This window comes from Pristis pectinata, chromosome 11, assembly GCF_009764475.1.
Source record: "Pristis pectinata isolate sPriPec2 chromosome 11, sPriPec2.1.pri, whole genome shotgun sequence".
In the NCBI taxonomy this organism is placed as follows: Eukaryota; Metazoa; Chordata; class Chondrichthyes; order Rhinopristiformes; family Pristidae; genus Pristis; species Pristis pectinata.
The window spans coordinates 10,563,666-10,591,358 of record NC_067415.1 but is presented as its reverse complement, the minus strand read 5'-3'; the positions used below and the strand labels follow the sequence as shown (position 1 = coordinate 10,591,358).

At 42.7% G+C, this 27,693-nt stretch overlaps 1 protein-coding gene across 1 annotated transcript in view; it reads right to left on the bottom strand.

Annotated features, from left to right (window-relative positions):
* dhrsx (dehydrogenase/reductase (SDR family) X-linked) overlaps positions 1 to 27,693 on the bottom strand; it is a 204,489-nt gene that overhangs the window by 16,521 nt on the left and 160,275 nt on the right. The window contains exon 6 of the mRNA XM_052026158.1: positions 20,133 to 20,340. Within this exon, the coding sequence (XP_051882118.1) occupies positions 20,133 to 20,340 (208 nt within the window). The remainder of the gene's footprint in view (positions 1 to 20,132; positions 20,341 to 27,693) is intronic.

The window sequence follows — 27,693 nt, the reverse complement described above, 5'->3', positions numbered from 1 at the left end:
TTTTTGTCAGGAAAGACTCCTGGGTTCGTCAAAATCCAGGTTTTACAGTCGGATAATGTTAACCCCAGATCATCCATGTTGTGTTTAGCTGTGAAATCTGCTATCAAACCAAACCAAGACCAGAGGAAGACTGAATGAGTTTGAATTTTTAACTTATTTATGGTTTCATTCAGGCCCAGGAGGAGCAGAAATCTCTTCCCAGGTCACAGATACCCATCGTCGGGTGATCTCTATCCCACAATACCATGTACCTATCCTGCCCACAATTTCCATGTCTTAATTTTTGAGTCATAGCGAAGAAACAGGTCCTTCATCCCAACTCACCCATGCTGACCGTAATGCCTAACAATGCTAATCCCATGTGTCTGCTGTAGGCCTGTATCCTTCCACTTCTTTGCCTTTTAAACATTGCCATTGTATCTGCCTCTGCCAGCTCCTCTGGCAGATAGTTCCATACACCCACCACCTTCTGTCTGGAAAAACTTGCCCCTCAGATTGCCTTTAAAGTTCTCCCCTCTCACCTTAAACTTGTGCCCTCTAGTTTTAGACTCCCCACACTAGGAAAAAGACTCTGACTACCTGCTCTGTGTCCATCATAATTTTATAAACTCTAAAAGGTCATCCCTCAACCTCCTACATTTCAGTGAGAATAAACCTAGTTTATCCAATCTCTCCCTATAATTAAAGACCTCCAGTCCACGCAACATCCTGGCGAATTTCTTCTGCCCTCTTTCTAGTGCTACCACATCCTTTCTGTAGTGTGGCAACCAGAACTGTGCACAATGCTCCAAGTGAGGCCTGACCAATGTTTTGTACAACATGACATCCCAAGTCTTATACTCAATGCCTTGGCCTATGAAGGGAAGCACGCCGAACACCTTCTTTACTACCCTAACAACCAGTGTCGGCATTTTCAGAGAGCTATAAACATGCCCCAAGGTCCATCCCTCTGTACATCCACACTGCTAAGGTTCCTGCCATTGACTGTACATCCCGTTCGCTTTTAATGTCCCAAAATACATTACCTCACACTTGTCTGGATTAAATTCCATCTGCCACCACTTTGGCCAACTTTCAAATGATCTACGTCTCCCAGTATCCTTTTAAACATTGCCATTGTATCTGCCTCTACCATCTCCTCTGGCAGATAGTCCTTCGCTATCTATGACTCCTCCAATTTTCATGTTGTCAGCAGTTCACCTACATTCTCATCCAAATCATTTACATGTATGACGCACAATAAAGGCCCCAGCACCGATCCCTGCGGAATATCACAGGTTACAGAATTCCAGTCAGAAATCACTCCTCGATCACAACCCACTGCCTCCTATCACCAAGCAAACTTTGGACCCAGATTGTTAGCACATCTTGGATCTCATGTGCCCTACTCTTCTGGAACAAGCCTACCATGTGGATCTTTGTCAAAAGCCCTGCTAAAGTCCACGTAAACTACTTCCACTGTTCTGCCTTCACATTTTTTTAGTTACTTCCTCGAGAAACTCTTTCAGACTTATGTGAGAGGATTTCCCCTGCACAAAACCATGTTATCTCCTCCTAATCAGTCCCTGCCTTTCCAAGTGAACACAAGTCTTGTCCCTTGGAAATTGTTCCAATAATTTCCCTACTATTGATGTAAGGCTCACTGGCCTGTAGTTTTGCCTACTTAAAAGCCTCTTAAATGCCACTATCCTATCTGCTTCCACCACCACTCCTGGCAGCGTGTTCTAGGCACCTATAACTCTCTGTATAAAAAAAACTTGCCCCGCACATCTCCTTTAAACTTTCATTTATATTAGTTTGAAAAATCATCAAACCCATCTTCACAGGCAGACATATGAAAAGTTTGTATTTCATTCCAATCATCTGCCACTTCATCACAGCCATTAAACCATTTATTTATCTTCAAAAACGTAAGGCTCGAGCTGAAATGGGAGATCATGTAGAATCTAAAAGTACAGTAATTGTTTGTTCATGAATGTCATCAGCTGTTATGTGTGGGCCCTGATGCCTCTGTTGTAATAGCCGGATAAGCTGTAGATTTCTATTTGTTTTCTGAGTGTATGTATTGTATATTTTGGGCAGGCACAATAGTGTAGCGGTTAGCATAATGCTATTACAGCGCCAGCGACCCGGGTTCAATTCCGGCTGCTGTCTGTAAAGAGTTTGTACGTTCTCCCTGTGTCTGCGTGGGTTTCCTCCGGGTGCTCCGGTTTCCTCCCTCATTCCAAAGACGTACGGGTTAGGAAGTTGTGGGCATGCTATGTTGCCGCCGGAAGTGTGGCGACACTTGCGGGCTGCCCCCAGAACACTCTACGTGAAGATGCATTTCACTGTGTGTTTCGATGTACATGTAACTAATAAAGATATCTTATCTTATCTTAAAGCTAGGTCCTCTAGTATTTGACATTTCCACCTTGGGAAAGGATTTTGACTGTCTACCCTATCTATGCCTCTCATCATTTTATAAACTTCTATCAGGTCTCCCCTCAGCCTCTGATGCTCTAAAGAAAACAATCCAAGTTTGTCCAACTTCTCCTTATAGCTAATACCCTCTAATCCAGGCAGCATCCTGGTAAACCTCTTCGCACCTTCTCTAAAGCCTCCATGTCCTTCCTGTAATGGGGCGACCAGAACTGCACACAATACTCCAAGGGTGGCCTAACCAAAGTTTTATACAGCTGCAACGTGACTCACTGACACTTATACTCAGTGCCCCAACCGATGAAGACAAGCATGCCATACGCCTTTTTTACCATATCTCCTGTTATGGGACTCTGCAATGGGATGTACACAGATTGAGCGAGTGGGTGAAATCTTGGCAAATGGAGTTTAATGTGGGGAAGTGTGAGGTTAATCACTTTGGTCAGAGGAATCAAAAGACAAATTATTACTTACATAGAAAGAGACTGCAAATGAGTGAGGTACAGAGGGATCTAGGTGTTCTGGTGAATGGCTCACAAAAAGTTAGCAGGCAGGGACAACAAGTCATTAAGAATGGCCTTTATTGTAAAGTGACTGGAGTTTAGAAATAGGGAAGTTTTGTTATAATTGAACTGGGCACTGCATACAGTTATGGTCCTTTTAACTGAGAAAGGATACAGTAGCATTGTAGGCAGTCCAAAGGTGATTCACCAGATTAAATCTTGAGAGGACTGTTCTATCAAGAGAGCTAACAGGTTGGGTCTTTATTCTTTGTTTTGAAGAATAAAGGATGATCTTATTGAAACAATCAAGAGCCTAAGGAGGCATGACAAGGTAGATGTTGAGATGTTTTCATTAGTTGGAGTGTCTTAATTGAGGGGACATAGTTTCAAGATAAGGGGCTGACCATTTAAATCCAAGCTGTGTTGAAATTTCTTCTCACAGAGAGTAGTGAATCTCTGGAATTCTCTGCCAAAGAGAGGTGTGGAGCCTGGCTCATTAGAAGCATTTAAAGTGGAGATAGATACATTTTTGAAAGATCAAGGAACTGAGGACTACGGGGATCTGGGAACCACAGAAAGCATCCTATCCAGATGCATCAGGGCTTGGTGTGGCAACTGCTCTGCCCAAGACCACGAAAAATTGTAGAGAGTTGTGAACACAGCCCAGTCCATCACGCAAACCAACCTCCCCTCCATTGACTCTTCCCGCTGCCTTGGAAAAGCAGCCAACATAATCAAGATTCCTTCCCAACCTGGTCATTCTCCCTTCTCTCCCCTCCCATCGGGCAAGATACAAAAGCTTGAGAACACGTACCACCAGGCTCAAGGACAGCATCTATCCCTCTGTTATAAGACTCTTGAAGGGTCATCTGTTATGATAAAGATGAACATTTTGATCTCTCAGTCTACCTCATCATGGCCTTTGCACATTACTTGCCTGCCTGCACTGTTCTTTCTCTGTAACTGTAACACCATATTCTGCATTCTCTTTTTCCTTTTGTACTACCTTGATGTACTAGTATATGGTATGATCTGTCTGGATGGCATGCAAAAGCTTTCACTGTATCTCGGTATATACGACAATAATAAACCAATCACCAGTTACCAAACTGGCATAAAGGAGGAGATGAAGCCTGGGGAAGATCAGCCATGAACATACTGAATGATGGGGCAGGCTTGAGGGTCCAAGTGGCTCATTCTTGTTCCTATTTTCTTGTGTTCTTGCAGTCATAAAAATAAGGACTTCTATTTGTGCAGTGCCGTTCACAACCATAGAACATCCTTAAGGCCTTTACAGCCAAAGAACTACTTCTGAGATGCATTTATTCTTGTGATACCGTGGATTGTGAACTAATGCAATTTAGCATTGGCAAGATACTGAAAAATCAGGCTGCAGATACTTAAAAACAATTTACTTCTACCCAATTAGAAATCCATTTCAATCCTTCAGTTCATAGTCAAATAAAGGTTGCAGTGATAGACTTTCAATATAAGACTGCAGGGAATGAATCGGAGAAAGCGAAAAGTCCAAATAAATATTGACAGGGACAAAATAAACTAATTATATTTGTAGGTAACAGTTTGTTTCTCAAAGGGTAATCGAGAAAATGTTTAAAACAATAATTAAGTTTTCAACAGTTGCACATTACCAGACATTGGGGGTCTGACACAAATAAAGAGTCATGGCACCACTTCAAAAAATAACAGAGGGGTTATCCCTAGTGCCGTGGCTATTATTTATCTCTCAGTCAACTTCACTGAAATCCAATTATATGGTGAATATGTTGTTGCTGCTGACCGGATCCCCTTATTGCAAATGACTATTGCTTTTTCCCAAGAAAACAACAATCAGTGCACTACAAAATAATTCATTATAAGGGAGCCACCTTGAGACACTCGGGAGAAATGATTTAACTATATCCATGCTCCTGAACTTTACATGTAGTTATATTTGTCTAGAATACCTCTCTCTGACACATTATTACCCAGTTAAAATAAACAACGATTCCTCTTTTGTCCATTTGCATCCCAGAGATTCAAGTAATGCTACAATTACTTTTTCTCTGAATGGATGAGATTCCATATCACACATTCTCATGTTTGTCATGATATAGATTGCCATTTGGCCCATTGAGTCCATGCCAATTTTCAGAGCATTCCCATCAATTCCATTCTCCTATTTCCCTTCCGGTTAGAGTCATAGAGTTATGGAGTCACACAGCAGTAAAACAGGCCTTTCAGCCCACTGAGTCTGCACCGACCATCAAGAACACAAATACAACACTAACCCCATTTGTATTCTTCCCTTTGTGTTCCCATCAACTCCCCCCGATTCTACCACTCACTTACATGCTAGAACCAATTTACAGTGGCTAATTAACCAACCAACCCACACTTCTTTGGATGTGGGAAGAAACTGATGTACCTGGAGGATATCCATGCATGGAAGCCCACCACTAACAATGTCCACCACCACCAATAAGGGTCTCAAGCTAGAAGCATGGAGCTTCCCATTATATGTTCTTTTTGAACTAGCATGTCAAAATCTTTAGCTCTAAACCACCAGAACAAAGTCTAATGGATTAAACTGATCAACAGAGACTCTAATATACAGAGGGTAGAAATTTGTCTTTGGTCATTAGTGGCAAATGAACTGCAGGGTATCAGCTGCTTGTTACCCTCCCTTCCTGGTGTTCACCTTATTGTCTTTAATACAACAAAATGTCAGGAGACAAAAATAATTGGTGAATACTCTAATCATTGTCCAATGCTTGTGATCCATGATAAATTACAACCCAGGAAACTCAACTCACAATATTTAGAAGAGCAAAATTTTAATCCGTTAAACCTGAGTGGCTGAAATGCCTTTGGTTAAGAATGGATTTTTTTTTACACAATTTCACAGAAAACTGGAGTATCAGATGAAACAGTTTTATGGGTCTTCAAAATGCAAAGCTGCATGTGAATGACGCAAGTATTCACTTTGTTTAAATAACCAGAACTGAAGCTCAGTAACCAGAGCTGTAAGTTTTTGCCATAGGACATCCTTTCAGTTGTAGCAATGCCCTTAAATCCATCGGAAGCAGAGGGAATAGTATTTACATGGCACATGGGTTCCTGCAAGTACATGTGTGCTTGTTTGTGTGTGTGCGTGCGTGCGTGCGTGCGTGCGTGTGTGTGTGTGTGTGTGTGCGTGCGTGCGTGTCTGTGTGTCTGTGAGAGAGAGGGGGGCAGTTTGTGTGTGTGTGTGTGTGTGTGTGTGTGTGTGTGTGTGTGTGTGCCTTTATATGTGTAGACGTGCATGCACACATAGTTCTGCACTTGTGTGTGGGTGTGCACATGCAACTGTGTGCTTTTGTATCTTCTGCCCGACAGGAGAGGGGAGAGGAGAGAAAGACTGAGGAGGGAGGGGTCCTTGATTATGTTGGCTGCTTTCCTGAGGCAGCCAGGAGTGTAGTTGGAGGCAGTGGAGGGTAGGTTGCTTTGTCAGATGGACTGGACTGCGTTCACAACTCCCTGCGATTCCTTGCGGTCTTGGACAGAGCAGTTGCTGTACCAAGCTGTGATGCATCCAGATAGGATACTTTCTATGGTGCATCTTTAAAAATCGGAACATCTAAATATAACCAAATTACCTGGTCATGGTCTGTGCAAAAATTATGATCTCCCAATCTACTTCGTCATGGCCTTTATTTGTCTGCCTGCACTGCACTTTCTCTGTAACTGCAACACTATATTCTGCATTCTGTTTACCTTCTTATGCCTTGTTGTACTTATGGATGGAATGATCTGTCTGGATGGAACACACACAAAAGCTTTTCACTGTATCTTAGTACATGTGACAATATTAAACCAATACCAATAATAAATGTTAAAACTACCTCAAAGGTTGAGAATGCTTTGGTATATCCTGAAAAGCATTAAATGGATGCAAATTCATTCTTTCTAAGCTCCTCTAATGATCTAAGAATATCTAAAGCATCACAAAGTCAATTATGCTTGCATTACAGAGAATATGCAGTACAGCAACAGATCTTTCAGCACAAGCACAAACCTATTATAAATTATACTCTATATAATCTATTGTTGCTTTGAAAAACCCAACAGCTAATGGACACAGAGCAAGGTCTTACAAATAGAAAATAAGATAAATGATCAGCTTATTTGTTATGGTAGCTGGTTGGGGTTTGAAGTAACTCCTATGTTATAGACTGGTTTAGAAATAAGAATTATGTTCTGTCATACAAAAAGAAGAAGAATTTTTGAAAGTTGACTAACACAAAATCCCCAAGGTCACGATATCCTTACACAGTGCACTCGGAGGACAGAAATTTCTGAATCACCAGCTATGACGCAGTTAATCACTCATTACCTTTGAACTCACTTCATGTGTCTTCACTTGATAATAAGCCATTTTACAAAGGACTTCAGCAAAGAAAAGGTGACATTAAAATTAATTAAATATACAGAAGGCCTGTGTGACTTGAACACTCCAGAAAGATACAGCAGATCACATTCTTGTTTTCAAACAGCTAATACAGGATGGCTCACAGCTAGCATAATCTGTCAAGGCAGATCCGCACAAGGAGCATAGATCATGTCATAAATGATAAGTGTGAAGTGAAGCTCGTTTATCAGTCGCATCTGAACCACCACATGCATTACTGCCTGAAAGCTCACATTTGTCTAGTGCTCAAGAGGAATTAGGTATTGGTATTGGTATTGGTTTATTATTGTCACTTGTACCGAGGTACAGTGAAAAACTTGTCTTACAAACCGATCTTACAGGTCAATTCATTACACAGTGCAGTTACATTGAGTTAGTACAGAGTGCATTGATGTAGTATAGGTAAAAAAAAGCAATAACATTACAGAGTAAAGTGTCACAGCTACAGAGAAAGTGCAGTGCAATAAGGTGCAAGGTCACAACAAGGTAGATCACGAGGTCATAGGTCATAGTCCATCTCATTGTATAAGGGAACTATTCAATAGTCTTATCACTGTGGGGTAGAAGCTGTCCTTAAGTCTGGTGGTACTTAAGGACAGTTTCTACCCCACAGTGATAAGACTATTGAATAGGTACCGCCACACTGAAGCTGGCTCTGTTGTTGGATGGTACCCGTGTCTATATCATGACTTGAGCATCAATTCTATTAAATGATGTGATTTACTCACCATCATCCCTCTCCATCAAAATCTAGATTGAGGCTCAAGGTTCAGCACCCATTGGATTTGACATGAAATGGCTGGGGCTCTGAGGATTTCAGATTGAACTGGAAGGTCCAACCTGTAAAGAGGACCTCTAAAACACATCAGGAAGCATGCTGGGCTCTTATCAAGTCTTCATTAAAAGAAACTCAAAGAGGATTGAAAGACCCAACCTCTTTGGATGCACATCAGCATCCGGCACTGTGACTTTCATCTTAAATGTGGTTGGTCAGCTAACTACAAGAGCTCCTGGTTTTAAGAGAGTTGGAATTTTAAAAGTTTGCTGGTGGAAAAGGAGAAGAATTAAAATGATTTGGGGACAAGTGGAGATGAGATAAATTTCAACATGTACACATCCTCTAAAGTGGAATGGGATTACATTTATCACTTCCAATCCTCTGAGTTTCTGTTATTGATGCCTTGATAGAATATCTCCTGAAGTGTTCCAGAACTCCTCTTCACTGCTCCAGCCACAATATATTGCTTTTATTTCCTCTCCCTCTACAGCGCCTGTACTTCCTCAGGAGGCTAAAGAAATTCGGTATGTCCCTGTTGACTCTCACCAATTTTTACCGATGCACCACTGAAAGCATCCTATCCGGATGCATCCCGGCTTGGTACGGCAACTGCTCTGCCCGGGACCACAAGAAACTGCAGACAGTTGTGGACATAGCTCAGCGCAACACGGAAACCAGACTCCCCTCCATGGATTCTGTCTATACTTTTCACTGCCTCAGTAAAGCAGCCAACATAATAAAACACTCTTCCACCTCGGACGTTCCCGTTACTCACCTCTCCCATCGGACAAGAGATGGGAGTACCACCAGGCTCAAGGACAGCTTCTATCTTGTTGTTATAAGACTATTGAATGATTCCCTAGTGCGATAAAATGGACTCTTAATCTCACAATCTACCTTGTTATGACTTGCACCACATTGTCTACCTGCATTGCACTTCCCTGTAGCTGTGACACTTTACTCTGTATTCTGTTATTGTTTTTACCCTGTACTACCTCAGCGCACTGTGTAATGAATTGATCTGTATGAACGGTATGCAAGACAAGTTTTTCACTGTACCTTGGCACAAGTGACAATAATAAACCAATTCCAATTCCTATTTGTGATTACTTCTTGAAGTAGCAATCAAGACAAGCACCGTTATCACAGTTGGTTCCAAGCAGTTTGTCATAGTGGGGAGAGAGTACTGGCGCAAACAGTGGGCACCGTATTTCTTCTCCATATTACCTTACAGCATGGAAGGAGGCCAAGTCAGCCCATCCGGACCATGCAGGTTCACAGAGCAATCCTATCCTCCCACTAACTTTCCTTGTAATCTATTCTCCACAGAGATTCTACACACTAGGGTAATTTACAGTGACCAACTAACCATGTCTTTGGGACGTGGGAGAACGCTGGAGCGTTCAGGAAAACCCAAACGGTCACAGCGAGAACGTGCAAACTGCACACAGACAGCACCCGAGGTCAGGATTGAACCTGGGTCTCTGGAGCTGTGAGGCAGCAGCTCTACCCACTGCATTACTGTTCAGTCCATAATGCTATGCAGTCTCTTTAATGAGCATTAAGCATTTTTAGCGTCAATCAGCACCTTAATGAGTCTCCAGGTAACTGTTCCAAGTGTAAGCATCAATTCCTTTACCAAGATAAAACTTGCTCTGAATGCAGACTAAACTGGCACTTCAAATCTTGACGCCCTGCTGAAAATTGCCCCACATACTGTTCGGAATTTAAAAGTCACGTTGTTGTTGTGTAAATCTAAGCAGATTTTCAAAAGGCTACACATTTACTTTCCACATACATTCCGCACAAACAGTTCTTCCTTGTGCCCCCATGAGGGCCGTGGATAGGGTGAATGCGCACAGTCTTTTTCCCAGGGTTGGGAAGTCAAGAACTAGAGAGCATAGGTTTAACATGAGAGGGGAAAGATTTAATAGGAACTTGAGGAGCAATTTTTTTACACAAAGGGTGGTATGTATGTGGAATGAGCTGCCAGAAGAAGTGGTTGAGGCAGGTACAATAACAATCTTTAAAAGAGAGTTGGACAGGTAAATGCATTAGACAGATTTAGAAGGTTAAGACGTGAGGGGTACATTTTTTACAGAGAGAGTGTTGCCTGATAGGATGGTGGAGGCAAATTCATTGGGGGCTTTTAAGAGGGGCTTAGATGAGCACATGAATGAGAGGAAAATAGAGGGATATGGGCATTCTGTAGGTAGGAGGGAATAGCTATGTTGGCACAACATTGTGGGCCGAAGGACCTGTTCTGTGCTGTACTGTTCTATGTTCTATGTTATGGGCCAAACACTGGCAAATGGGACTAGCCTGGATGGAGCATATTGGTCAGCATGGATCAGCTGGGCCGAAGGGCCTGTTTTCATGCGGTGTAACTCCATGACTATGACTCTCTTAATGTTTATTAATTGAAGAATTCAGCATCATAGACCTGAGCCAGACAAATGGAGTTTAATTAAGAATCAACCATGATCTCTCATAGTGGTGAAAAAGGCTGAAAGGCAAAATGGAGTCCCTCTGTTCCTCTGCTCCAGTCCCTCCCCCTCCCATGTACTTCCAGAAATACATGTCCACTGGGACTGACCACCCTCCAGCGCAAAGCCCATTGTTCAACAGTGAGGCCAATCATCAGGCAATTCCTTCAAGGAGGGCATTACACCAACACCAGGCTGGTGTTCAATCATCCCTCAAGGTACAGTGAGGAGCTAAACTGGCCTTGGTACCCTGGGCTGGAATGGGAAAAATCAATTATTGCGTGCAATTCTGGTCACCCCATTACAGGAAAGATGTGGAGCCTTTAGAGAGGGTGCAGAAAAGGTTTACAAGGATGCTGCCTGGATTAGAGGGCATGTGCTATAAGTAGAGGTTGGACAAACTTGGGTTGTTTTCTCTGGAGTGTCGGAGGCTAAGAGGAGACCTGATAAAAGTTTATAACATGATGAGAAGCATAGATAAGGTAGACAGTCAGAATCTTTTCCCCTGGGTAGAAACATCAAATACTGGAGGATATGCATTTAAGGTGAGATGGGGGGAAGTTTAAAGGAGATGTGCCGGGCAAGTTTTTTACACGGAGAGTGGTAGGTGCCTGGAACAGGCTGCCAGGGGAAGTGGTAGAAGCAGATAAGATAGTGGTGTTTAAGAGGCTGTTAGATAGACACCTGGATATTCAGGGAATGGAGAGATATGGATCATGTGCAGGTGGAAGAGATTTAGTTTAATTCAGCATCATGTTCAGCATCGTGGGCTGAAGGACCTGTTCCTGTGTTGTACTGTTCTAAATTAATCCGACCCTCCTCTTTCACTGCAAAAAGCCTGTGTTAAAATATACAAGGAAATACATATAATTCACAATATGGAGTTGGTCACTTGGTTCAACCAGTTTGTTGCCAGTATTTACCATCTATGTGTGAAAATGTGTGTGTGTGTGTGTGTGTGTGTGTGTGCATGTGGGTGTATGTGTGTGTGTGTTTATATATGTGTGTGTGTGTGTGTGTGTGTGTGTGTGTGTGTGTGTGCATGTGTGTGTGTGTGTGTGTGTTTATATATGTGTGTGTGTGTGTGTGTGCATGTGTGTGTGTGTGTGTGTGTGTGCGCACATGTACACATCTGATTATCTATGTGCTTAAACACATACGTGCATGCCTGTGAAAGCAAGATCATCCTCAGGAATGGATGCACTGACCAAGTGGCACTGACTGCCTAGGTTAATATTCAAAGACTGGATAAGGTACCAGAGGGAGAACAACGCAGAGGAATCAGCAGCAACCAGTCCCTTTCGGATAGAAAGGGAAACACTGGACTCAAAAGAGCAAACCACAGCCCTGTGAAGATGGCATTAAATTGCACCAAGTTACTGTTGCCCTCAACTGAGCAGCAGCTACAAGGCTGTTATGTGAAGAACACTATTGAGGTGACCAGAGCTAGTGGCAGCCACGTTGACAGGGTCCCTGAAGGACATTCATCACTTTACATTTTGGATGTGATCTGTCATTTGCTTGCCTGTCTTTGGCACTTTGCAAACATTCGACAAAGCTCTTTGAATTTTGCTTTTGTGTGAGCGATAAGATAAATGTAGTATCTGTGCGTTGCTATTTTTATTGCCAACAGCAATGAATAGCAAATGTGCTACGGTTTAAGAGATAAAAAGACGTATCACGAGGAGAGACAGGAATTCAAAAGCAGTTCATTAATACTGTGTGCTAATAGGCACCATGATGAAATGACAATCCAAACCTTCATAGATTCACTGCTTATTACATTAACTTGGAGAAATGAATGTTCTGTTCATTGTGAATCTTTAGAACTTTCTACCCCAGGGAGCTATGGATGTTGAGTCATTAAGCATATTCAACCATTTTATAAAGATTGGGCAGAAAAGTGGACTTGAGCCCAATGACTACATCGACCACAATTTGAGTAATGATTTGGAAGAGGGGACCGAGTGCAGCGTACCTAAGTTTGCTGTTGACACTAAATTGAGTGGAAAAAAAATTGCGCAGAGGATGCGGAGAGTCTGCAGAGAGATATAGATGGGTTAAGTGAGTGGGCAAGGGTCTAGCAGATGGAGTACAATGTTGGTAAATGCGAGGTTATCCACTTTGGAAGGAAAAATAGAAGATCAGATTATTATTTAAATGGTGAAAGATTGCCGCATGCTGTTGTGCAGAGGGACTTGGGAGTGCTTGTACATGAATCGCAAAAGGTTGGTTTGCAGGTGCAATGGGTTATCAACAAGGCAAATGGAATGTTGGCCTTCATTGCTGGAGGGATTGAATTTAAGAGCAGGGAGGTTATGCTGCAACTGTACAGGGTACTGGTGAGGCCACACCTGGAGTACTGCGTGCAGCTCTTGTCTCCTTACTTGAGGAGAGATATACTGGCTGTGGACGCAGTGCAGAGGAGGTTCACCAGGTTGATTCCAGAGAAGAGGGGGTTAGCCTATGAGGAGAGATTGAGTCGCCTGGGACCATACTCGCTGGAATTCAGAAGAATGAGCGGGGATCTTATAGAAACATATAACATTATGAAACGGGTAGATAAGATAGAGACAGGAAGGTTGGTGAGACTAGAACTGGGGACATAGCCTCAAGGTTTGGGGGATTTGATTTGGGATGCAGATGAAAAGAAACTTATTTTCCCAGAGAGTAATGAATCTGTGGAATTCTCTGCCCAGGGAAGCAGTAGAGGCTACCTCATTAAATATATTTAAGACACAGTTGGATAGATTTTTGCATAGTAGGAGAATTAAGCATTATGGGGAAAAGGCAGGTGGGTGCATCTGAGCCCCCGGCCAGATCAGCCATGATCTTATTGAATGGCGGAGCAGGCTCAACAGGCTGGATGGCCGGCTCCTGCTCCTATTTCTCATATTCTTATGTTAAGCCGCAGAATGGATTTGAGGGGACCTTTGGTTGCTTCCTGCTCCTATGTCTCATGTTTTCACTTTCTTATAGTTCAGGAAGAGTGCAGCATGCGGTAACAATGCCAGGATAAGTGCTTGCCACACAGGAGTTAGAACCTCAATGTGTAATATTAGAACAGAATAACATAGGACAAGGAGTAGGCAACTTGGCCCCTGAAGTCTGTCTCACCATTCAGTATCTTCATGGCTGATCTGCTCCAGGTCTCATTTCCTCTTCAGAGAGTCCTAGAGTTATACAGCACAGAAACAGACCCATCGCCCAACTTGTTCATGTCAACCAAGTTGTCTGCTTCAGCAAGTCCCATTTGCCTGTGTTTAGTCCATATCCCTCTAAACCTTTTGTATACATGTACCCGCCTCTACCACTTCCTCTGGCAGTTTGTTCTATATACCCACCACCCTCTGTGTAAAAAGCTTGCCCCTCAGGTCCCTTTTAAATCTTCCCCCTTTCACCTGTGCCCTCCAGTTTTAGACTCCCCTACCCTGGGAAAAAGACCATAACCATTCACCTTATCTATGGCCCTCATGATTTTATAAATCTCTGTAAGGCCACCCCTCAGCCTTCTACACATCAGGGAAAAAAAAAGCCTTTCTAGTGTCTCCTAATAACTCAAGCTCTCCTGTCTTGGCAATATCTTTGTGAATCTTTTTTGCACCCTTTCCAGCTTAAGGACATCTGTACTTTAGCTAGGCAACCAGAACTGCACACAAAGCTCCAAATGCAGTCTCACCAATGTGTTGTCCCGCTGTAACATGACATCCCAACGCTTGTACATGATGCCCTGACTGACAAAGGCAAGAGTGCCAAATGCTTTCTTCTGTGTCAGTTCCTCACAGCCTTAAATTCCCTGATCTTTCAAAACTTTATCTACTTCCTCTTTAAATACCTCAATGTTGTAGCTGGAAGGGTGGAGAATTCGAGAGATCCACCACCCTCTGCGAGAACTTCCTCCAGACCCTCAGTTCCGAATGACCGCCCTCTAATCTTGTAACTATATCCCTTTGGTTGAGATTCTTCCATTCGTGGGAACATTTCTACATCTATCTATCGTGCCACTTAAGGACCTTATGTTTCAATAAGATTGCCCCTCTTTCTTTTAAACTACAAATAGTATAAGCAAACCACACATTGAAAGCATTTCACAAGAACATTCACAGGATTCACATTCACGAGAATGATTCTGGGAATGATAGGCTTAACATATGAGGAGTGGTTGATGGCTCTGGGCCTGTACTCGATGGAGTTCAAAGGGGGGATCTACTGGATACTGAAAGGCCTGGATAGAGTAGATGTGGAGAGGACACTTCCATTAGTAGGAGAGTCTAGGATCCGAGGGCACAGCCTCAGAATGAAAGGATATCCATTTAAAACTGAGATAAGGAGGAATTTCTTCAGCCAGAGGGTGGTGAATCTGTGGAATTCATTGCCACGGAGGGCTGTGCAGGCCAAGTCATTGCGTATATTAAAGGCAGATAGGTTCTTGGTTAAGGGTTACGGGGAGAAGGCAGAAGAATGGGGTTGAAAAAAATGTCAGCCATGATTGAATGGTGGAGCAGACTTGATGGTCCGAATGGCCTAATTCTGCACCTATACCTCATGGTCTTATGGTCTTAATTGCATGAGATTTATGAGCCTGTTTTAAAATTACCATAGCAAAGTCTTTATTAAGTAGAAATGAAAGGAAGTTCATGCAGTGACTTGATTACTGATTTTGCACGCCGTGTGATTTTAAATCTGTCAGAATACAGGCTAGAGAGGCAGAGACATTAAACTGCAGGCAGTGATATCCTCCTTGAAGATAATACTAATTCTAAATCTTCTCTGCCCTTGTCCATTCTGCTATGGAGCATGAATGTTCATGTCAGGACAGTGCACAGCAGTTCTATTAGAGTTGCCTTGGAATAATCGTGCTGATGTTATCCTGTGATATTGGACTGTTAAAATTATTTGTCTATGAAGCTTGAGGTTCCTGTCTGAAGTAAATAAACTTTCATCTGTGGATTAAGCAAAGGCAAATCCAGAGTAGCTGTGCAGTTCTTTTTGTAGTTTTGTAATCCTTTATAGATGACATATCAACAAAAAGATTAATGATTGATAAATTGTCTTCCATAACCACACACTCAGGATGTAGTGATTTATGTTCAGAAATAATAACAGAATTTTAAGATGCAGTAACAGGCTATTCAGCCCAACAAGTTTTTGCTGCCTTCATGCTTCATACCGCTTCCTCCCATCCTATTTCATCACATTCTCCTGATTCTTTCCCCTTATGAACATATTCAGCTTTCTTCTACATGCATTTGTGCCATTCACTTCATCTACTGCATGTGGTAATGGGCTTCACATTCTGACCACTCTGAGTAAGGACGTTTCCCTTGAATTACCCATTGGATTTCTTGGTGATTATCATGTCCATATGACTGGTGGTTTTGATCACTCCCGTATGGGGGCATCTTCTCTCCATGTATCCTGTCAAATTCTTTCATCATTTTTCCAGATAGTGAGGGCCGTAACTTGGAGCGAGAAGCTGGACTCTGGGTGTGAGAAGTGGGAGCCATATAAAGAGGTGAGTGTCGGGACCCAGTTCTTTTCCAGATAATATGAGAGGCACAGCTGTGGATTGTCAGGTGATAATTGAATGGGAAATTAGCCAATTGGCAACAACCAATAAAAAGAAGGTAAATCAAGTGGAGCAGCCATTGTTGGAGTCGACCAGTGTAAGAGTGTGGAGGCAAAGGCAAGTTACTTTCTTTGTCTATTAGGGCCTAGCTAAAGCAGTGACAATGGATCCAGGGTCAGTGGTGTGTTCTTCCTGCCAGATGTGGGAGATCTCAAGTCTCCTTGATAGCTAGATCTGTGGGAGGTGCATCCAGCTGCAGCTCCTTACAGACTGTTAGGGAACTGGAGCTGCAGCTGGATGACCTTTGGCTCATATGGGAGAATGAGGAGGTGGCAGATTAAAGCAACAGGGAGGTAGCCACATCTAAGCTGCAGGAGACAGGTAGCTGGGTGACTGTCAGGAGAGGGGAAGGGAATAGGCAGATAGTGTGGTGTACCCCTGTGGCTGTTCCCCTCAATAACAAGTACATGTTTTTTTGGGGAGGGGGATAGGTTGGGGAAAGCTGCAGCAGTCAAGTTATAGCCACACCACAGAGTCCAGCTCTGTGGCTCAGAAGGGAAAGGGGAGAAGAGGTGAGCAATAGTGACAGGGGACTCTATAGTTAAGGGAGCAGACAAGAGATTCTGTGGCTGTGAGACACTCCTGGATGGTATGTTGTCTCCCAGGTGCTAGGGTCAGGGATGTCTCAGATTGGGTCCACAGCATTCTAAAGTGGGAGGGTGAGCAGCCAGAAGTCATGGTACACATTGGTACTAACAATGTAGGTAGGAAAAAGGATGAGGTCCTGAAGAGGGAATGTAGGGACAGGATTTAAGAGCATTTGGAGAAGCATAGTCTGATTTGGGGATGGTCAGCATAGCTTTGTGAGGGGTATTTTCTTTGAGGATGTGACAAAACATATTGAGGGTAGAGCAGTGGATGTGCTGTACGTGAACTTCAGTAAGGTGTTTGATAAGGTTCCCCATGATAGGCTCATTCAGAAGGTTGGGAGGTATGGGATCCAGGGAAACCTGGCTGTGTGGATTTGGAATTGGCTTGCCCATCGAAGGCAGAGGGTGGTTGTCATAGGTTACAATGGGATATAGACAGGATGCAAAGCTGGGCTGAGTAGTGGCAGATGGAGTACAACCTGGAAAAGTGTGAAGTGATTCACTTTAGAAGGTTGAATTTGAAGGCAGAATACAAGGTTAATGATAGAATTCTAAGCAGTGTGGAAGAACAGAGGGATCTTGGGGTCCAAGTCCATAAATCCCTCAAAAGTTGCTGTGCAAGTTGATAGGATTGTTAAGAAGGTGTATGGTGTGCTGGCCTTCATTAGTTGGGGGATTAAGTTCAAGAGCTGCAGGGTAGTATGGCAGCTCTATAAAACCCTGGTTAGACCACACTTAGAATATTGTTCAGTTCTGGTTGCCTCACTATCGGAAGGATGTGAAAGCTTTAGAAAGGGTGCAGAGGAGATTTACCAGGATGCTGCCTGGATTGAGGAGCATATCTTATGAGGGTCGATTGAGTGAGCTAGGGCTTTTCTCCTTGGCGCAAAGGAGGATTAGAGGTGTACAAGGTAGGAGGCATAGATCATGTGGACAGCCAGAGACTTTCCCCAGGGCAGAAATGGCTAACATGAGGGGGCATAATTTTAAGGTAATTGGAGGAAAATACAGGGGGATTTCAGAGGTAATATCTTTGAGTGGTGGGTGCATGAAATGTGCTGCCAGGGGTGCTGGTAGAGGCAAGGACATTTAAGAGACTCTTAAATAGGCACATGGATGATAGAAAAATGGAGGGGTATATGGAAGGGGAAGGTTAGATTGATCCTGGAGTAGGTTAAAGGTTGGCACAACATCGTTAGCCAAAGGGTCTGTACTGTGCTCTAATGTTCCATCTCATTACATTACATCATTAATGTGGGATTTACGTAAATGGATAGCTGATGGTCAATATGGACTCAATGGGTTGAAGGGCCTGTTTCCATGCTGTAGCTCTCTTTGACTCCAATTACAGTATCTCCATCAGGTCCTCTTTCCTCCAGAAAAGAATCCCAGCTTGTTCAACCTTTCCTGATGGACATAATCTCTTATTCTGCTATCACCATGGTCATTATCAGTCTGCTGTTGAGCTGATAACTTGGGGTCAAGGGCACTTGCATCGGGTAAAGTGTTTGTTGATGCAAGTGGTAACAGATCTGGGAGTATTTGCCACTTGTATTGTAGTCCAGCAAGAGGATGCATTTTATTCTCCATCACTGTACAGGGTTCACAACCAAGCATTTTTAGAAGGGTCCATGCAAACATAGCTCAGTTTAGTCTCACCCACCTGCCCTCTAAGTATGGTAGTATTAGTTGTAACTTACTACTGGAAAGGCAGACTTGCACTAATGTATTGTTTCATGAACTCGGGATGCTACAAATTAAGCTATTGAAGTATGTTTTTAAATTCTATTGCTGTTATAGCATAGGGAACATGACAACCAATTGCATACATTGAGATCTCCAACAATGTAATAACCAACAAACTTGGTTATTACTTGGCTAGGATATTTCTTGTAAGTGCACCTGAGAGCAGCTGGAACTTCTTCTGACAATGTTGCACTCCCTTATTATTGGAGTCAGTTTAGATTCTTGTTCAAGCTGTACAAGACATTGATAGGTCACACTTGGAGTACTGTGTTCAGTTCTGGTTGCCCTGCTATAGGAAAAATGTTGTTAAACTGGAAAGGTTACAAAAAGATTTACAAGGATATTACAGGACTGGAGGGCTTGAGTTGTAAGGAGGCTGGATAGGCTAGGACTTTTCCTGAAATGTAGGAGGCTGAGGGATTACCTTTAAAGGTTTACAAAACCATGAGGGGTATAGGTGAATAGCCGTAGTCTTTCTCTTAGGAGAGAGGAGTCCGAAATGATAAGGCCATAAGTTTAAAGTGAGAGGGGAAAGATTTAAAAGGGATCCAATGGGCACTTTTTTCAGAGGGTGGTGGGTATATGGAATGAGCTGCCAGAGGAAGTGGTAGAGGCAGGTACAATCATGATCTTAAAGACATTTGCAAGGATAGGAAAAGTTTAGAAGGATATGGGCCAAATGCAGGCAAATTAAACTAGCTCAATCAGGCAATGGTTGGCATGGATGACTTGAGCCAAAGGGCCTGTTTTCTGTGCTGTAGTGCTATGACTCTCTCTAGAGAGACTTGAATCCCCAACGTTCTGATGTGACCCACCAAACATAAACTGGTGACTTCCAAATGCATGTCAGAATATCCTAAAGTCCTTTACAGTCAATGAAAAATTTTTAAAGCATTGTCACAGTTATAATATAATTAGGATATTCTGACATGCATGTAGAAGACAAGTTTTTTTTAGTTGGTGGCATTTATTTGGTTCTGATTCAGAAGGTTGGGGTCCAAGTCTTACTCCAGAGACTTGAGTAGAAAAATCTAAGTTGACTGTTCGATGCATTGCTGAGAGTATATTGTTAGAAGAAAATGTGACCTAAACAGCAATGTGATAAAGACCAGCTCATCTGATTGGGGAAACATGGAGTGTGGGATAAATATTACCAGGATTCTGGCAATAGCTCTAAATAGTGTCAAGGGATCTTTGGCCTTCACCTTAGACACAAAGCAGGGCTTGCTTTAATGTTTCATCCAAAGAATGGCACCTCTGACAGTAGACCACTATTCAAAATTCCACTGGAGATAAGAATCTTGAATCAGGAACCTGCTGTGTGAGATAAGAGTAGGAACTCAGTTGATGCTTTATATACCATCTGAGTTAGAGCATTATTCCTAGCTTCATTTCATATGTCCAGCTAAACCCTACACAGCATGAACAACAGAGGGTGGATTATCTTTGCATTGGTTTTAAGGAGATAAGTAAGTTATAGCCTGACTTCAGGAGTCAACAGCTGGGAGAAATGCAGAGCAAAAGCCTCTTACCTGAAAGAGTAACCAGGAAGTCAGCCACTTGCACAGTTTGAAGAGCCAAGTGGTGTGCCTGTAGAGATCAGTGTTAACAACTCCTGGGTCCACCACGTTCGAAATTACATAACTCCCTTCAACTGCTAGCCGTTGCTGCAGTTGGTATGAGAAGAGGACAAGGGCAAGCTTGCACTGGGCATAAGCTCCATGGGATGAGTAACTGTGTCTGCACAAAAAACAAATTTGTTTAGGTCAATGATATGCTGAACAAGACTCAGTAACAACACTCAAGTGTCTATCCTCCATTACACAAAGCCATGAGTGCAGTGGTACAGGAGGACGATACCACTCTGATTAGGTTACCAAATTGATATCTAGAGGCATGGACCTTTGATCCAGAGATGTTTGGTCCTATCCAAGCACTGTGATGAGTATCAATGATGATAACCAGGAATCAATCAAACTGTTCTTAAAAACCCAACTGGTTCATTAACTTCCTTCAGAAAAGTTAATCTGCCATTCTTACCTAATCTGGTTTGAGTCAAGACACAAAGCAATGTGAATGACTCGTATCTAAGACACAAGAGACTGCAGATGCTGGAATATGGAGCAACAACCTGCTGGAGGAACTCAGTGGGTCAAGCAGCATCTGTGGGAGGAAAGGAATTGCCATTTCAGGTCAAAACCCTGCATCAGGACAGGGTCTGTTCAACCCACTGAGTTCCTCCAGCAGATTGTTTATGACTAGAAATCTGAGCAAGCCAGAGATTAGGAATGGACCATAAATGCTGGTCTAGCCAATGACACCCACATCCTATGAATAAATTAATGTAAAAAATTGCCTCAATTTGCACTCTTTTAGACAATTCTCCTACCCTCTTGGCAGATATGGTCATACAGGCACATGGCCCACTCCAACATGCTAGCTAGAGCCTTTTTGTATGGAACTCTGGGTGTGATTACTAGCAGACTATTCCACCATGGTGATACTAACCCAACCAAGCCTGGTACTATTCTCTCTCATTGTCTACACATGGAAATTTTCCAGCAAGAATCACCTGAAGGAAGATGGGAACAAGTGCTGGTCACTTACACCCATCGAGCCCACACTGCCATAATTTGCCGATAGAGGCAGATTTCCTTCTCTGAAGGAAGTCACTGAACCAGCTGGGATTTTAGGACCGTTTGAGAGATTCCTGGTTGTCATCATTGATACTCGTTGCTGTGCTTTGATATGAACACATCTCTGGATGAATGAGATCATCAAAGGAAGAACCCCAGTTGATTTATCTCTTTGCTTGCTAATAGAGATGGTCTCTCAGACCAAGGATCAAAAAGAAATTTAATGAGTTGTTTTTAAAGGAACATACTCACTTGCAATCTATACAGGCCTATGGATTTTAGTGGCATTACAAAATTAGAACTGGGCCATGTGGGGATGATGCCAAGAACTGTGATCAAAAGGTTTTTGGTGATCAAATTAAAATGTAATGATCGCAAGGATCATTTCCACCTCACGAAGTCAACATCTATCATCAAGGATCCCCACCATCTGGGTTATGCCTTCTCGCTGCTACTGTCAGGCAGGAGGTACAGAAGCCTGAAGTCCGACCCCACCAGGTTCAGGAACAGCTGCCTTCCTACAATCAGCAAGTCCTTGAACCGACCTGAACAACCCTAACCCTAACCCTAACTCACCAACAAAATGCTACAGGCCACCTCTTGCACTATCATGGACTTGTCTCTAATTGTGTTTTTTGCACAGTCTTTTTCTTCACTGTCTTTATTTAGGAGTTATAATTTGTGTATAACTTATGTTCTGTGTGTTGCTGTCTGAATCTACATGCCTGTGACACTGCTGCAGACAGGTTTTTCACTGTACCTTTACCTCATCGTACTTGTGCACATGACAATAAACTCTGCTTGACTTAAGCTAAATGGTCAACACCTGACCCTTTGCTCCTTGGCTAATCAAATTACAGGTCAATAATACCTTAAGGTTATTAAGCTCCGAAACTTCTCAGAGGCTATCACCTATTACCCTTAGCACCTCACCTTATGGGATCCTGATAGTTTTCTATGAAGGTTTCAGGACAATTCTGGGTGGAATTCTCAGGGCTATGATGGGTGACTCCATGACAATCAATGGCAATGGTTTATACCCATCCACCAATCAGAAGATGTGCCAGGGAAGTTGCCTCAATGATACAAATCAAATGCTGCCCTCTTACAAGGGAAATGCCACATTAATAAGTAAGCACACCTCCCTGTGGGCTCAGATATGTGCAGTTAGCACAGAATTCATTGACTGCAGAATATCAGTAAATCCTAATTAGCCTTGTACTTCCATAGTTCAGTTCTACATTAAAATCTTGGTAACCAAAGAACAGTGACTCAAATGATTCACATACAAAATGGGATGATTGCCTTTCTATTACACAGAATAAATAAAGAATGCAATTAACTAGGGTGTTTCTGGTCTATTTCCCCTTACCTTGGGTGCTACAGAAATTGTTCAGTGAGAGCATGCCTGTAGTACTTTGCAAGGGTTTGGTGTCCTTATCTGGGGAAAGATGTACTTGCTTCTCAGACAGTGTAACAACTGTTTTCTATGATGATGAGAATGCTTTCCAATGAGAATAAATTGAGTAAAATAGAGATGACAAAATTCTGCAGATGCTGGAATCTGGAGCAATACACAGTGCTGGAGGAACTCAGCAGGTCAGGCAGCATCCATGGAGGGAAATAAACAGTTGACATTTTGGGCCGAGACTCTTCATCAGGACTGGAAAGGAAGAGGGCAGAAGCCAGAATAAGGTGGTGGGGGGGGGGGGGGGGGAGGGGGAGGAGCACAACATGCAGGCAGGTTACGGGTGAGTTCAGGTGATAGGCGAGTCCGGGTGAGATCAGGTGAAAGGCGAGTCCAGGTGAGAGAAGGAAGGTAGAGGGGAGGGGGGGAGAAGATGTTTAGAAGAATAAAAGGTGATCTCACCAAAACATCTAAGATTCTGAAAGGGTTGACTCTTTGTTTCTTTCAGTGGAAAGCTTAGATCAAGGGAATATACTCTCGGGAAAAGTAATCAAACATTTCAGAGAAACAAAGGACAGCAGATGCTGGAATCTAGATAGAAAAACACGATGATGCTGCAGGAACTCAGCAGACCAGGCAGCATCAGGAGGGAAGTGAACAGTCGACATTTCAGGTCAAGACCCTTCGTCTGGACTTCGTCAGAGTTAGACTGCTCCAGATTCCAGCATCGGCAGTCTCTTTTGTTTCTCTCTGTTCATCTTGGTATTCTCTACCTTGGAGGGCTACAGATTCTGACGCTGAATATATTCAGTACAGAGATTTATGGAAATTTGTAATCTGGGGGATTAAATGATCAAGGCATTGGGCAAGAAAATGGAGTTCAGGTAGAAGACTGGTCATGATCTTGTCCAATGATTGAGCAGGTTCAAGAGCCAAATGTTCCATTCCTGCTCCTATTACCTGTGCTCCTCAGCACCAGGATACTAGTCTTGTTCTTAAACCTAGTCCAAAAAAGCAACCAATAAAATAAAAGACCCTTCCACCCATCATTCTCTCTTATGCCCCCTTCCATCGGGCAGAAGATAAAGCTTGACAACGCACACTACCGGACTCAAGGACAGCTTCTATCCTGCTGTTAGAAGTCTCTTGAATGGATCTCTTGCATGATAAGGGTGAACTCTTGATCTCTCAATTGACCTCGTGTTTTGGCCCTTGCACCTTATTTTCTCCCTGTACTGCACTTTCTCTGTAACTGTAATGCTATATTCTGCATTCTGTTATTGCTTTTCCTTCTGTGCTACCTTGATGTACTTATGTTTGGAATGATCTGTCTGGATGGTGTGCAAAACAAAGCTTTTCACTGTATCTCAGTAAATGCGACAATAATAAACCAACCTACTAACATTGAAAAATGCTCAGCACAAGAGGCAGTTTCTGCAGAGAGAAAGAGTATTACTGTTTCAAGCTGATGAACTATTGGCTGAACTGAAAGAAGTTAAACATAGAAGGGTTTTGTCGGATGCTGTGGGTTGTGGTGCAGAGGAGAGAACAAAGAAAGGTTCTATGATCAAGGAAAATAATTATTAGAATGGTTCAAGACAAAAGATGAAATAGTAAATAAAGAACAGAAAATGATAGATGAAGTAGAGGTGTACATGGCAACTGGTGGTTATGAGCTAAAACTCTAAAGTCATTAGCTCAATATTGAGACCAGTAATGCACTCATTAAAACCGAGGGATTTTCCTCAGTTTGTTCCATTCGATAAGCTGAGGAGTTCAAGGACAGTGAGGTCCAAGTGAAAATAGAATGGAAATACAGGCATGTGACTAGATACTCAGGGCCATGCTTGCAGGCTAAACAGAAGTGTTCAGCAAAGCAATATGTGTATCTCCTCCCCGCTCTAGAGGAGATCTGTTAAATCTCTGACTTCTTGCGGTTCTGATGAAAGCTCATTGACCTGAAATATAAAGTCTGTTCCATGTTCTGTGAATCCTGGTGGATCTGGTGAGCAATTGCAGAATGTTTCACAGACTTTGAATTATTTGACTTTGGTATCTGTCTATCACACCAAACACAGTTATATCCGGAACTGAACATACTGTCATATCCAATATATAGTACAATGCTGACCGTATCTATTACATTTGCCCTTTTGTGTACGATCCTCCCCAGGCTACGAACACCCAACACAGGAACAGAACTCTGCCGTAACCTGGGGAGGACCTGTACGGTATGCAGAGATCACATCCATATATATATATTTAGAAAGGGATCAGTGTGTACATACTGGATATGATCACATCCAGTTTAGTACATGCACAACATATCCTGTAAACATAAATTTGTCACATTCTTTATGGTATAAACACTTACCACACCCTGTCACATCAATAAACATATACCACTGCATCCTGTAGACATACATTTTTGCATCCAGCACACTAACAAATCTAATAAACATACACTTTCAAATCCAGCATGCATTAAAGGGATGTCCCTTTGGAACTTCAGTCAGAGGGTGGTGAATCTGTGGAATTTGTTGTCATGGAGAGCTGTGGAGGCCAAGTCACTGATTGTATTTAAGGCAGAGATTGATAGGTCCTTGATTGGTAAAAGGGTTATGGGTTATGTGGAGAAGGCGAGAATAGGGTTGAGAAAAAGAAATCAGGCATGATTGAATGTCAGAGCAGACTTGATGGGCCAAATGGCCTAATTCTACTCCTATACCTTGTGGTCTTTTTATCATTGCCAGTTTACAAACAATGTCCCCAATGTAATCGTACTGTCCTCACTGTGATGTCAGCCTTTATACTGTGACTTGCATGGAGTGGGCAACATCAAACATAGAGACTTGTGGCCAACCAGTGCAGTTCCCTCACCCATGCCTTTCTATAGACAATGCTCTTAAATTCATAACCAAAAAAACATGTGAAGAAGTGAGTTAATACAGGATTTCCGAATCATCCCTGGGAGCAAGTTACAAGTAGTAATTTAGTCAATAGGGTTTTAGATGTCTTAGGCATAGAATGATGGATACTTGGGAGTGATTACAACCTAATATCCCAAATTAGTTGCAAATTTACTATTTTGTACTGGGTGAGATGCATGAAAGCTGTATGAAATCAGCGTGACATTTCCCCTGTCCTGCTGCTAAAATACTAAACAACAAAAGCATATAGATAAGGACAGGGTATTGTGTTGGGTTCCTCCTGTGCTTGAGTAGACAAGACTTAAGATTATTTCTCAGCAGTCCGTTAGCAGACATGGTAAATGACTCTAATTATCCAAGTACTGATGGAAGCAAGGCATTGTTCTGGAGACATTCCAAATTTTACAACCGCTGGTCGACGGAAATAAAAAGGCCCCTGGCACACACCAGGCGAAGGCTCTATCTGGATTGTGAAAATGTGCCAAAGAGCTTTGAGAAGGTTCTTACAATAACATACTTGTGATAAATGGAATGAAACAAATGGTCACCGAGTTGACTGGAGGCACATGAGACTGCACATGCTGGAATCTGGAGCAAAACACAAGATGCTGGAGGAACTCAGCGGGTCAGGCAGCATCTGATGAAGGGTCTCAACCTGAAACGTTGACTGTCCATTCCCCTCCATAGATGTTGCCTGATTCGCTCAGTTCCTCCAGCATCTTGTGTGCTGTTTCATCGTCGATTCCTGGGACTGGGATTATCCCTTGAGGAGAGATTAAGTAGACTAGGTCTACTTAATTAACTTTAGAGTATAGATCCGGTTTACTTAATCTCTAAACCTTAGAGAGTATAGACCCAGAATGAGACGTGATATCATTGAAACATACAATATTCTTACAAGCTTCACAGGGTAGACATGGGGTGAATGTTTGGATTTATCTACCCAAGAGGGTTGTGGAGGCTTAATTGTTGAATATATTCAATGCAGAAACCAATAGGTTTTGGTGTATGGGATTAGCACAGGGAAGTGGCACTGAGGTAAAAGATCAGCCATTATCTTATTAAATGGTGGGGCAGGCTCAAGAAATCTAATGGCCTATTCTTGCTGTATCTCTTACTTATAATATATAACCCAAGCTACGAGCAGCATCATTAATTTAAATATTATTCAATTTTACTTAGGAACTCAAAAGATAGATTCCAGATTAATAATAAAAACAGAAATTGCTGGAAAGCCACATTTAAGCTGTTTGTGATATACATAAGTGACTTGGACAAAAATGCAGATGGCTGGGTTAGTAAGTTTGCAGACGACACAAAGATTGGATTGGAGGCCTGTCAAAGGATACTGAAGGATATAGATAATTTACAGATATGGGCGGAGAAATGGCAGATGGAGTTTAATCTGGGCAGTTAGGTGTTGCGCTTTGGGACGGGAAAGTATACAGATAATGGCAGAAGCCTCAATTGCATTGATGTACAGAGGGATCTTGGGTCCGAGTCCATAACTCCCTGAAAGTGGCAGTGCAAATAGATAGTGACAAAGAAGGCAGAGAAACAGGGCTGCAGATGCTGGACTCTAGATGAAAAACACAGTGATGCTGGAGGAACTCAGCAGACCAGGCAGCATCCGTGGAGAAAAGCAGGCGGTCAATGTTTCGGGTCAGGATCCTTCTTCAGGATTGAAGATAGGAAAAGGGGAAGCCCAATATATAGGAGGGAAAAGCAGAACAGTTATAGGTGGACAAAAGAGGGGAGGTGGGGTGGGCACAGGGTGGTGATAGGTAGATGCAGGTAAGAGATAATGATAGGCAGGTGTGGGTGAGGAGGGGAGAGCAGATCCACTGGGGCATGGGCCAAAGGTAAGGAGAGAAAGGGGGGAGAAAGGTAGAAAAAAGAGAGAGGCTAGGAAAGGGATGAAGAGAAGAAGCATGGTTGGGGGGGGGGTTACTTAAAGTGGGAGAATTCAGTGTTCAAAGAAGGCATATGGCATGCTTGCCTTCTGGTATCTTATTCAGAGTTGAGCTTCCTATTCTTAACTTTGTTTTCCTACTTTGTCGTGTCTTCTAATTCCTGTCTCTGCTCATGAGCTGGTGAATTGGTTCCTCCAGTCTCAAGT